The 13,944-nt window shown below is 46.8% G+C and overlaps 1 protein-coding gene across 4 annotated transcripts in view; it reads left to right on the top strand.

Moving 5' to 3' along the window:
• LOC128693930 (uncharacterized) overlaps nt 1–13,944 on the top strand; it is a 383,054-nt gene that overhangs the window by 288,512 nt on the left and 80,598 nt on the right. For all 4 annotated transcript variants that reach the window (XM_070090979.1, XM_070090978.1, XM_070090977.1 and 1 more), the window contains one exon: nt 11,782–12,221. In XM_070090979.1, the coding sequence (XP_069947080.1) occupies nt 11,782–12,221 (440 nt within the window). The remainder of the gene's footprint in view (nt 1–11,781; nt 12,222–13,944) is intronic.

Below are 13,944 nucleotides of genomic sequence, written 5' to 3'. Positions count from 1 at the left end.
GAGTGGTGTAAGCTGTCCGGGGCCCTCCCTGAGTGGTGTAAGCTGTCCGGGGCTCTCCCTGAGTGGTGTAAGCTGTCCGGGGCTCTCCCTGAGTGGTGTAAGCTGTCCGGGGCCCTCCCTGAGTGGTGTAAGCTGTCCGGGGAACTCCCTGAGTGGTGTAAGCTGTCCTGGGCCCTCTCTGAGTGGTGTAAGCTGTCCGGGGAACTCCCTGAGTGGTGTAAGCTGTCCTGGGCTCTCCCTGAGTGGTGTAAGCTGTCCGGGGCCCTCCTTGAGTGGTGTAAGCTGTCCGGGGCCCTCCCTGAGTGGTGTAAGCTGTCCGGGGCCCTCCCTGAGTGGTGTAAGCTGTCTGGGGCCCTCCCTGAGTGGTGTAAGCTGTCCGGGGCCCTCCCTGAGTGGTGTAAGCTGTCCGGGGCCCTCCCTGAGTGGTGTAAGCTGTCCGGGGCTCTCCCTGAGTGGTGTAAGCTGTCCGGGGAACTCCCTGAGTGGTGTAAGCTGTCCAGGGCCCTCCCTGAGTGGTGTAAGCTGTCCGGGGCCCTCCCTGAGTGGTGTAAGCTGTCCGGGGCTCTCCCTGAGTGGTGTAAGCTGTCCGGGGCCCTCCCTGAGTGGTGTAAGCTGCCCGGGGCCCTCCCTGAGTGGTGTAAGCTGTCCGGGGCCCTCCCTGAGTGGTGTAAGCTGTCCGGGGCCCTCCCTGAGTGGTGTAAGCTGTCCGGGGCTCTCCCTGAGTGGTGTAAGCTGTCCGGGGCACTCCCTGAGTGGTGTAAGCTGTCCGGGGCCCTCCCTGAGTGGTGTAAGCTGTCCGGGGGCCCTCCCTGAGTGGTGTAAGCTGTCCGGGGCCCTCCTTGAGTGGTGTGAACTGTCCGGGGCCCTCCCTGAGTGGTGTGAGCTGTCCGGGGCCCTCCCTGAGTGGTGTAAGCTGTCCGGGGCCCTCCCTGAGTGGTGTGAGCTGTCCGGGGCCCTCCCTGAGTGGTGTGAGCTGTCCGGGGCCCTCCCTGAGTTGTGTGAGCTGTCCGGGGCTCTCCCTGAGTGGTGTGAGCTGTCCGGGGCCCTCCCTGAGTGGTGTAAGCTGTCCGGGGCCCTCCCTGAGTGGTGTGAGCTGTCCGGGGCCCTCCCTGAGTGGTGTAAGCTGTCCGGGGCCCTCTCTGAGTGGTGTAAGCTGTCCGGGGCCCTCCCTGAGTGGTGTAAGCTGTCCGGGGCCCTCCCTGAGTGGTGTAAGCTGTCCGGGGCCCTCCCTGAGTGGTGTGAGCTGTCCGGGGCCCTCCCTGAGTGGTGTAAGCTGTCCGGGGCCCTCCCTGAGTGGTGTAAGCTGTCCGGGGCTCTCCCTGAGTGGTGTAAGCTGTCCGGGGCCCTCCCTGAGTGGTGTAAGCTGTCCGGGGCTCTCCCTGAGTGGTGTAAGCTGTCCGGGGCCCTCCCTGAGTGGTGTAAGCTGTCCGGGGCCCTCCCTGAGTGGTGTAAGCTGTCCGGGGCTCTCCCTGAGTGGTGTAAGCTGTCCGGGGCCCTCCCTGAGTGGTGTAAGCTGTCCGGGGCCCTCCCTGAGTGGTGTAAGCTGTCCGGGGCCCTCCCTGAGTGGTGTAAGCTGTCCGGGGCCCTCCCTGAGTGGTGTAAGCTGTCCGGGGCCCTCCCTGAGTGGTGTAAGCTGTCCGGGGCCCTCCCTGACTTGTCAGTCGTTAAGAGCAAAATCTTTAATTTTATGTTGTCGTTAGTGTAGAGATGAAAAACAGTCACAGCCTGAATGATCCACCTGCAGTTGATACCTATCACATCATGCAGTTGACAGGCTTCAAACCTAATACACTTAAATGTAAGAGAATTGTATTCTCGTTGATTATAATATTCCAGCTGGTCTGGTGAGTGTGCCTGACTTCCTGATCCACTAACTTGTGGCTGCTGGTACACGCTCCATTCTCACTCTCACTCGACTAGTCTTGCTTTTATTGCCGTGCGGTTATGATTCTCTCATAGTCTGGTTGACCACAGCCACTGCCGTCTGTTGCTCGCGGTGTTCTCACACCAACTGTGCACTGTCAGTCACTCTTTGTGAACAGAGAACGGTCCTCAGTGTTTGTACTGTTTTCTGATGTTTTAAGATCCTCCTTATCTCAACTGTATATGTACTCTCTCTCCGGCATGTGTGTATGTACTCAGTTGTGAGTGCTGGGTCGAGTCATGGCTCCCGGCCCTGCCTCTTCGCTAGTGTGTGTGTGTGTGTGTGTGTGTGTGTGGATACACCACCAGTGTTGTGTGTACACGTGGCGGGGTTACAGGCATTACCAGCACACTGCAAGTGACAATACTGCTCATTGGTGGCACACACACCTTGTGGCGCCACCACTGATCCCCAGAGTGAGATAAGTGATGCTGGAATGATACTACCAGCGTCAGCAGTTGTGCCAGGATTTTGCCACCATGAAAGAAGGCTGTTACTCGTGCGCACTTTCGCTCGCTCACCTTCGCTAGCGACTCTGACGATTGTGTGGAGGGGACGGGGGGAGGGAAGAGGGACATGTTAGGGGAAGGAAGAGATAGAGGCAAGGTAGCAGTTTATGGAAAGTGGAACAGTGAATAATTCTACATGTGATGACACATGGAAAAGAGAGCTTCCTCCTATTTTTACCCCATGTTTATCTTCCTGTCACTATTCTGCCTTCGTTTAACATCCTACTGCCCCTTTTCTGTCTACGTTTATCTTATTAATGTCCTTATTCTGTTCACGTTTATCATCCTCCTGTCCTTGTTCTTCCCTACCTTGCCAATATTTATGCCCTTCTTACCCCCATACACAAGGCTGAGGGAACCCTCCACACAAGGTGGAGGCAGTCCCACACACAAAGTGGAGGCAGTCCCACACACAAAGTGGAGGCAGTCCCACACACAAAGTGGAGGCAGTCCCACACACAAAGTGGAGGCAGTCCCACACACAAAGTGGAGGCAGTCCCACACACAAAGTGGAGGCAGTCCCACACACAAGGTGGAGGGATCCCCCACACAAGGTGGAGGGATCTCCCACACACAAGGTGGAGGCAGTCCCACACACAAGGTGGAGGGATCTCCCACACACAAGGTGGAGGCAGTCCCACACACAAGGTGGAGGGATCCCCCCCACACAAGGTGGAGGCAGTCCCACACACAAGTTGGAGGGATCCCCCCCACACAAGGTGGAGGCAGTCCCACACACAAGGTGGAGGGATCCCCCACACACAAGGTAGAGGCAGTCCCACACACAAGGTGGAGGGATCCCCCCCCACACAAGGTGGAGTCAGTCCCACACACATGGTGGAGGCAGTCCCACACACAAGGTGGAGGGATCCCCCACACACAAGGTGGAGGGATCCCCCCCACACAAGGTGGAGGCAGTCCCACACACAAGGTGGAGGCAGTCCCACACACAGGGTGGAGGCAGTCCCACACACAGGGTGGAGGCAGTCCCACACACAAGGTGGAGGGATCCCCCACACACAAGGTGGAGGCAGTCCCACACACAAGGGGGAGGGATCCCCCACACACAAGGTGGAGGGATCCCTCACACACAAGGTGGAGGCAGTCCCACACACAAGGTGGAGGGATCCCCCACACACAAGGTGGAGGCAGTCCCACACACAAGGTGGAGGGATCCCCCACACACAAGGTGGAGGCAGTCCCACACACAAGGTGGAGGCAGTCCCACACACAAGGTAGAGGCAGTCCCACACACAAGGTGGAAGGATCCCCCACACACAAGGTGGAGGCAGTCCCACACACAAGGTGGAGGCAGTCCCACACACAAGGTGGAGGCAGCCCCACACACAAGGTGGAGGCAGTCCCACACACAAGGTGGAGGCAGTCCCACACACAAGGTGGAGGGATCCCCCACACACAAGGTGGAGGCAGTCCCACACACAAGGTGGAGGGATCCCCCACACACAAGGTGGAGGCAGTCCCACACACAAGGTGGAGGCAGTCCCACACACAAGGTAGAGGCAGTCCCACACACAAGGTGGAAGGATCCCCCACACACAAGGTGGAGGCAGTCCCACACACAAGGTGGAGGCAGTCCCACACACAAGGTGGAGGCAGCCCCACACACAAGGTGGAGGCAGTCCCACACACAAGGTGGAGGCAGTCCCACACACAAGGTGGAGGGATCCCCCACACACAAGGTGGAGGCAGTCCCACACACAAGGTGGAGGGACCTTCACACAAGAAAGGAGGAACACTACCCCCACCTCCCCAACAAACTTGTTTCCTGAAGTAAACATGGAGAGAGTGACATCAGCGTCATGTGCTAGGCTGACAAACATGAGACTGACCTTCAGAAATATAGGCAAGGCAGTCAAAAATACTGCAGGTACATTCCTTGGATGTGCAGCACATCTAACCAAACACACAAAAAAACTCCAGACTGAGCTGCAAGGAGAGATTACACACTGCATCTCTTGGTCTTGTGCAGAACTCAGAACAAGAGGGGATATGATCATAATATACAAAATACTCTAGACATAGACTAAGCAGACATTGTAAAGTGAAAGTTTAACGAAGGAAAAAAACAGCAATTCCTTTTAGAGTGAAGGTTGGGTACGCAAATGAGACACTGACGATTACTCTTCTCATACACAGTATAAACTCTATGGACCACCTGAATACCTTATAATACCACACGATTGAGTACCATACACTACCACACGAGTTGTGTTTGAGGGGGGTGGATCGAGCCTCACCTTCTGAGTCGTTTTTAATGTCAGTTTCATCGGCATTACTGAGTCGAACCTCTTGGGCCTCAACCACGTCACTCTTTCAACCCTGACACTTGAGAAGTACTCTCTAACCTCCATGTGACTCGTCTGTGTCTTCAGGCTCCACCTGTGTCCCCTCGTTTCATAAAAAGTACAATGTAGGCAGATTGAAGATTCAATTATCAGAAAGTGAAAAGGATCTGAGGGTAAATATAACACCAGATATATCAGGTAAAAGGACACAAGTGCAACTAATGTGACATTTTATTGTGGCAACGTTTCGCTCTCCAGGGGCTTTGTCAAGCCGTTACGGCTTGACAAGGCTCCTGGAGAGCGAAACGTTACCACAGTAAAATGTCACATTAGTTGCACATGTGTCCTTTTACCTAACATATAACATCAACGGCATTTGCAAGACTGGCAAACCTCAGAGCAGCGTTCAGGAACTTCAACAAAAAACTTATTTAGAATTTTATATATAACATATCTTAGTAGCCCAGCATGGAGCCCACACCTGGTCAAGCACATGTAGCACCCCCAGAAAGTCCAAAGGTTTGCGACTAGACTAGCAACAGAACTGAGAGGAATGCAGTGTGAGGAGAGGCTGAAGAAACTAACCCTGACGACCTTGGCGGAGAGGAGGACAAGGCGAGACATGATTATAACGTAGAAAATACTAAGAGGAATTGAGAGGGCAGTTAGGGACACACTGAATTAAGGGGACACAAGTGGAAACTGAAAAACCACAGATGAGCCATAGAGATGTAAGGAAGTATTTTCTTAGTCTCAGAGTGCCATGATTAGAATGCAGAAGTGGTGGAAGAACAATCAATACACAGCTTCAAGAGTAGATACAGATAGAATAGTACACTCTTTGGATCACTACCTGCAGTCACTAAGATACATCACAGGCGCTAGAGTACATCACATGCACTAGAGTACACTCTTAAGATCACTACCTACCAGGATTGAAATCTCCACCGCAGGCACACTAACAGTGTTGATCTGAGGAGGCAAACTTAGGAAGTCACTCTAGCTAGGTAAGTAGGAGGGAGGACCAGTGCAGATGATGATGAGGTTACTCGTTCTTGGCTCCCTCTAGCTAGCTGAAAGGAGGACCCCTGAAGGACCCAGTCAGCTAGTCCACAGGGGCCAGGTACACACACTAATTACATGTGTGTGTGTGTGTGCGCGCTGGGAGGTGATACAAGGTAAACACCGTCAGTCCTGCTTTACCTACACTCAAGTTCCTGATTAACTCAAGGCTTTACTCTCTCTACCTCTACTTTTACCTCCGTTTCTACCTTTACCTCTACTTCTACTTTTGATTCTACCTCTAACTCTTGTTCAACAATCCTGATCCTGGTTGTAGCACTGATATTCACTCAGCTATAAAAATGTTTCTGTGTTGTAACGTTTGTACAGATAGTACCTTTATCAGGGAGTTTAATGTCTGGAGCACCAGGAGGTGATCACTTGCACTAATACTAGAAGCTTTAGAATTAGCATTAAATACCTGGATATACTAGACAAAAACCCTGTACTAGAAGCTGGAGTACCACTAGTCTCTACCAGGAAATACTAAAAAGTGCATTAATACTAGTATAATCATTGGGCACCAGGAATGTAAACTTTCCAGCACAAAATCTAGAGTAAGCCAGTTAAAAGCTTAGGACTTGGTACTAGTTCTCACTCTGCTGTCTTTAAGCTAATCATCCTCACACAGACAAGCACTCTCCTCCCACCAGCGGGGGCATAGTGGTTGGGGAGGTGTGGTGTTGGTGGTGATATGTAGGGGGTGGTGAGTGTGATGTCAACATACAGTCAGTACAGTAGTGGTGGTAGGCTATACAGGAACTGCACTGTATTGTCTGTTAACCTCCCGCTCTTCCCTTCCATTCTGCCTAACAGTCGCCCTAATTTACTTGCTTGTGTTGCTACGTCACACACTTAATTGTGTCTTTCTTTACCATTATGTGCCGTTGATGGTGGTACCGAGGAAGCTGTGTACGCACATAATAGCTTATCCTAAAAGCCAAAAAGAGGGATCGAGCAACGTGTTTTGCAGCGGTGCGGTCTATGGGGGACCAGCCCAGCCATTTATCGCACTTCCGGCGGCAGGTGGCGTAGTTACGGTGTGCCAGTGTAGTGTGGACCGTGTGCCAACCTAGCAGTGCCGCCTCACCACCACAGGTGCCATGATTTTACCATGGTGCGTCCTCAGGCCAATTCTAGAAGAGGACATTCTCAAGGCTTAGTGAGGATTCTAAAGGATTCGCGGATTCTAGGTTCTTTAGACTTGTGTTATTCTCATTCCGTTCCGTTGCTCTCTGCTATCCCATGAAGGTGGTTATTACATAACAACGTTTGGCGAACATTAGAAGGGAATAACACTGCAGCAGGCCTATTGGTCCATACTAGGAAGCTCCTTCTCAAACCCAAACCCACTAACAAAAATGTCTGCCGAAGCCATTTTCAATGCTGCCCAAGGAATAGGCTTTGATAACCCCATAAACTCATATGCAAGTCTCCATTGCTAGATGTTCTTGAAGAGGAGAGAAGAGTGAAGGTGTTGGGCAGAAAATGTGAGAGAGAGGTTGTACCATCATGATGATGGAGGGTATTACCATGAAGAGTTGCCGAGGTGAGGCACTCCCGCCTTGCAACACTCATCTAACTCGTTGAACATCCCGTGTACCTGTTCATGCATCACAATACTTAACTAACTTGTTAAACATCCCGTGTACTTGTTCGTGAGTCACAGTACTTAATTAACTCGTTGAACATCCCGTGTACTTGTTCATGAATCACAGTACTTAATTAACTCGTTGAATATCCCATGTACTTGTTCGTGCATCACAGTTGTTGAAACTCACTACAGAGCTCACTAGTAACAGTTGAAACTCACTACAGAGCTCACTAGTAACAGTTGAAACTCACTACAGAGCTCACTAGTAACAGTTGAAACTCACTACAGAGCTCACTAGTAACAGTTGAAACTCACTACAGAGCTCACTAGTAACAGTTGAAACTCACTACAGAGCTCACTAGTAACAGTTGAAACTCACTACAGAGCTCACTAGTAACAGTTGAAACTCACTACAGAGCTCACTAGTAACAGTTGAAACTCACTACAGAGCTAACTAGTAACAGTTGAAACTCACTACAGAGCTCACTAGTAACAGTTGAAACTCACTACAGAGCTCACTAGTAACAGTTGAAACTCACTACAGAGCTCACTAGTAACAGTTGAAACTCACTACAGAGCTCACTAGTAACAGTTGAAACTCACTACAGAGCTCACTAGTAACAGTTGAAACTCACTACAGAGCTCACTAGTAACAGTTGAAACTCACCTCAGAGCTCACTAGTAACAGTTGAAACTCACTACAGAGCTCACTAGTAACAGTTGAAACTCACTACAGAGCTCACTAGTAACAGTTGAAACTCACTACAGAGCTCACTAGTAACAGTTGAAACTCACTACAGAGCTCACTAGTAACAGTTGAAACTCACTACAGAGCTCACTAGTAACAGTTGAAACTCACTACAGAGCTCACTAGTAACAGTTGAAACTCACTACAGAGCTCACTAGTAACAGTTGAAACTCACTACAGAGCTCACTAGTAACAGTTGAAACTCACTACAGAGCTCACTAGTAACAGTTGAAACTCACTACAGAGCTCACTAGTAACAGTTGAAACTCACTACAGAGCTCACTAGTAACAGTTGAAACTCACTACAGAGCTCACTAGTAACAGTTGAAACTCACTACAGAGCTCACTAGTAATAGTTGAAACTCACCTCAGAGCTCACTAGTAACAGTTGAAACTCACTACAGAGCTCACTAGTAACAGTTGAAACTCACTACAGAGCTCACTAGTAACAGTTGAAACTCATTACAGAGCTCACTAGTAACAGTTGAAACTCATTACAGAGCTCACTAGTAACAGTTGAAACTCATTACAGAGCTCACTATTAATAGCTGGTGAAGTTCACTACAGAGCTCACTAAATATAACAAAAAAAGGCACAATACCGTGACTGGAACAATACACAAATACGTAACCCGCACATAGAAGAGAGGAGCTTACGACGACGTTTCGGTCCGACTTGGACCATTTACAAAGTCAGTGTGACTTTGTAAATGGTCGAAGTCGGACCGAAACGTCGTCGTAAGCTCCTCTCTTCTATGTGCGGGTTATTTGTGTAGAGCTCAATAGTAACAGTTGGTGAAGCTCAGTACAGAGCTCACTAGTAACAGTTTAAGCTCACTATGAACAGTTGGTGAAGCTCACTACTTAGCTCACTGATAACAGTTAAAGCTCACTAGTAATAATAATACAGTGGTCCCTCGTTTTTCGTAATTGATCCGTTCCTGGAGGAGCTACTATAAACGAAATTTACGATTTGCGAATCAATTTTCCCCATAAGAAATAATGTAAATACAATTAATCCGTTTCTGACACTCAGAACTATTAAAACAAAAAAAATTTTTACATGAAATATACATGTAGTACGTAAACAATACAATGGGAAATGATGAATGAAACATTAACAGCATAACACTTACCTTTATTGGAGATTCTTCTTAGTGTATGGGAGACTGGAGGAGGAGAGAGATTGGATTGTTTACAGTTTGGAAGGGGAATTCCCTTCCAGCAACACCTCAGGTACCAATTGCTTCTCTGGGGTTGCTTCTCTTCTCTGTTTCTTAATGCCACTAAGACCACCTTGAGAGTCACTCTAGTCCTGTCTCGCAAAGTAACTGTGGAGAGAGCTCTGTCTCTGGCGTCTCTTTAACACTTCCCTAAAATGGTACAAGACTTTGTCACTGTACATATTTCTCACCTTCTTTACCACAGGCTTGGCACTAGGAGCTTTCTTTGGAGCCATGGTAGCTTATTTAGTACTTGCAAGCACTAAAATGAGTGGAATATTATGAAATATTTCGTAGGAGCACTTGAGGGGACCTTCACTCACTGGTAAACAATGCCAGACTGGCTGGGTAGGGAGGCCGCCCCGGCTCACACCGTGCGTAAGCGTCCTGGACGAACTATATTCGCGAGTCAACCTATGAAAAGCGAGTCCATGTTTATACGAAAATACCCCTATGATTGGCGAAATTTACGATTGCCGAGAACTACGAAAAGTGAGGGACCGCTGTACTTTATTTCAGCATGATACAATGTTTGTACAGAGATGAATGACATTTAGGTGTACATGCAGGAAGCTCTTATATACGCAGAGATTTGCAGGATCAAAGCACTGGAAGAAATAATTCTGCTCAGTAATAGTATAGTACTGTACCTTGAATTTAAAATTAAATGTGCATACTGTAGCAGTTTCCACATTACAGAACTATTCAAAGTCTTGTTTTAATTTAGGAACAGTGACTGAATTTGGTTGTCTCATTAGCAGTGACTGACATTGGTTGTCTCACTAGCAGTGACTGACATTGGTTGTCTCACTACCAGTGACTGACTTTGGTTGTCTCACTAGCAGTGACTGATTTTGGTTGTGTCACTAGCAGTGACTGTTTATGGTTCTCTCATTTTGGGCAAACTGAAGGCTAACTTGAGATTAAAAAGACAATAACAATAGAGTAATTTTATACATACAGTCACTTGGGTGAGTGTAAGTATAAATTTAGGAGTTACAGTGAATACAAGAGAATTGAATATCCTATTAGTTCATGCGCTGTATAGCCCTTGTGGCTTAGTGCTTCTTTTTGATTATAATAATATTAGTTCATGCTATATGGCTTTTATCAAGTTTAATTGATAAGGATTTATAGGTTTTATTATTAACATAAAAGGGACACATTCAGTCTTTAATATTTAGGAGGATTTTGTGACATTGAGAATATGGATCTTAGAATGGTATATTAATAAGCCACGGGCAACTTAGTCGTTTATTAGTGATTCGTTTAGTTTTTTATGGGACAGTATTTGTTGTACAGTCGATGTGTTGTGATTAGAAATATATCTATCCATTCATCGATATCATTGGCACTGGGAAATTCTGTGGGCCAGTCAACTCTGGCACTGAAGTTACTTTTTGATGCCTCATCATGGAGTTGAAAAGAGAGCTTGCTATATTCCATTGATTGCTTAGAAATGTTTGTTATGAGGAAGGTTGGGTCAGTAATGTTGTCTGTGATTATCTTTGATTTAAGGATAGCTAGTATATTTGTCCACATATGGGCAGTTATAGTTGGACTCGTCCACTTCAAGTGAAGCTCACTAGTAACAGCTGGTGAAGTTCACTACTGAGCTCACTAGTAACAGTTGAAGCTCATTACAGAGCTCACTAGTAACAGTTGAAGCTCACTACAGAGCTCACTAGTAACAGTTGAAGCTCACTACAGAGCTTGCTAGTAACAGTTGAAGCTCACTACAGAGCTCACTAGTAACAGTTTGTGAAACTCACTAGTAACAGCTGGTGAAGCTTACTACAGAGCTCACTGGAAACAGTTGAAGCTGACTAATACAGTTGGTGAAGTTCACTACAGAGATGACTAGTAACAGTTGAAGTGTGCTACAGAACTCACTAGTAACAGTTAAAGCTCACTACAGAGCTCATTGGGAATAATTACCAATATTTCTTTTAAATGCCAAGTAACGAAATTAACTTAGCAGCTGAAGTTGAGATTATTATTATTATTATTATTATTATTATTATTATTATAACAGTCGGAAAAAGTGCATTACCTACAGAGAGAGAGGACCTAAACCCAATATTGACCATAAATTAACCTGAAGCTTAAAACTGAGGAAAAGAATAATTGAATCTGAGCAGTACATGGGTAACACTATACAATTATCATTAATGGGGAAAATCTTAATGGGGATCAGCTGTAAGGGGAGTACCTCAGGGTTCTTCCCTGGAATATTTTTTTTCATAATATACTGAAATGTTTTAGTTACTGGAGTTAAGAGCAACATATATTTTGACAAGCTTAGGGAAACTAGGTATTACTTTAGAGAATATAAAGGAAGGGAGAAGTTGCGGTATATGAGGGAGGAGAGAGAGAGAGAGTTTACTCACTTTGTTTCTGGTTCCTTACTCTGCAGGCATTCCTCGCCTCAATCAACAATAAGACTAAGGAAGACAGCAAGTCACTGACAGACGAGAACGAGAACACGGCGGTACTTGAGAGTGACGAGGACCTGGGCGACGGGTGCCCACTCGTTCCAACCTCTGACGACGACACCAGCAAAGACAACAATGAAAAGAACAAAAGAAATGAGAAGAGCAAGCACGAGGGTCTGGCCAACGGCAAATTAAAGAGCCAGGAGAGGAGGTCGTCGAGGTTCAAGCTTGGATGTGATGACTCCGATGAGGAGGACATTATGCCCGGGGAAGACAAGGAGGACAAAGACGACCCCGGGGTAGTTAATCCCGCTTTCTTCAGCGAGGACGAGGACGAGGTGGGACGGGGCGACGGCTCCACCACCTCGGCCAGGTCGTCGCCAGATCAATCACCTTCATCATCTCGAAGACTAAACTTCAGGTTAGTTATTCTCTTGGTCTCTCGATTCTCATAACATCCCTTGAAGTTTCTCATATCATCTCTCTGGTGGCTCACTTTTACTCTGTGGAAACTTCCCCAGTTCTCTTGGAAATTATTTTTGAAGGAATTTGAAACTCCAGTAGTAGCCTACTAAGTTTATCTTGGAGTATATAAATGTAAATAAATGGATTGTTTTTCTACACAAATAACCCGCACATTGTAAATGGTCCAAGTCGGACCGAAACATCGTCATAAGCTCCTCTCTTCTATGTGTGGGTTATTTGTGTATTGTTCCAGTCACGGTATTGTGCTTTTTTTGTTATTTATGTTTTGCTAAATATTCATGGAGAAGCAGTAACCTCATTGGGATCATACAGCTCCAGAGAAATGGGAAATAATCAGATTTTATTTGATAAAGGGGAGGGTAGTCCTATTTCCTTGTACTGTACTTAGTTCCCTTTACAGTCATCTAGGTACAGTACTTTCCTTGAAGGTTTCAGCTTTATCTCTCAGCATACTTGTAGAGTACAACTTTGCCTTCTGCATACTTGCAGAATGTGAAGTTCCTGAATTTTTCTTTGGTAGGAGGAAAACTCCTCTGTTTTGGTGTTTTGGAGGATTATTTTGTTTACTGGCAGTTGGCTATGGATCATAAGTTCCATAAGAGGCACATGCAGACTTATGGGACAATGCTCCTTATAGCAAGTTATAGCCTCATAGAGCAATATCTCCTCAGTGCAGTTCGACTTTGACAAGTTTTGGTTGATGAAAGATTCCTTGGTGAGGCTGACTGGTGATACTCAGGAGGGCTTCATCCCTAGGTGCTCTTCCTTGATCCAAAGGAAACCTATGATATGTTATAGAAGTTTGATATTTTCTTCCATCTTTGGTACTGTGAGGCCATTTGTGTCGTTTCACCAGATTATTCAAGATGGTTGATTTATGCTACTTGTAGTTTTTCCTAACCATAGAGGGTCTGGGTCCATTGTATGCTTGGACTGTTGAATGTTCTGCTTGCCCTGGTGCAGTTTTACTCCAGCTCACCCTGTGGTTCAGAAGCTTCAGGAATCACTCGCCTGTTTCCACACCCAGTACAAGGACATGGAGTTTTGTCAGTGCTCTGGTCATGTTTGAGTCCTGAGTAATAAGTGGGCTGATGTGAAGGTTAATGCTGCTGTATTAAGCATATTCTATAAGAGACCTATGTTTGACTGTGACCTTTTGGGTCACATTCATCATCCTAAGAAAGTGTCAGGCCTAATTGGCCATAAAAACAAGCAGCAAGTTATACTGACCATACCCCAGCCGGGATTGAACCCGCGGGTTCAATCCCGGCCGGGGTATGGTTTGTTTGCAATCGTGTCATTACGATTTCGTGAGCAAGTTTTACTGTATGGAGTTTAGCAAGAGGTGGGCATTTGACCCTCCTTCTTCCAAAAGAATCGTCACAATGAGATGATCCTCTGTAAACTGATGATAGAGTGCGTGCACTTCACTCACAGCCACTTGCTTGTGAGTGCTCTTGCCCTCTCTCTCTGATATATACTTGCAGCATGCTGGTGACTGCTCCACATTTTAAAGCTGTTTGATTATGGTTTCTGTTTTTTCGTTTCATTTGTAAATTTCACTATTACCAAGGTATCTATGGTGAACTCAGATGAAGTTTAGGCAACTTTTAATACTGTATTACAATTTGATGTTTTTAACTAATGTGAAATATTTT

This window comes from Cherax quadricarinatus, chromosome 33 (assembly GCF_038502225.1).
Source record: "Cherax quadricarinatus isolate ZL_2023a chromosome 33, ASM3850222v1, whole genome shotgun sequence".
Taxonomy (NCBI): domain Eukaryota; kingdom Metazoa; phylum Arthropoda; class Malacostraca; order Decapoda; family Parastacidae; genus Cherax; species Cherax quadricarinatus.
The sequence above is the reverse complement of the archived record's forward strand: the minus strand, read 5'-3'. Positions and strand labels throughout refer to the sequence as shown.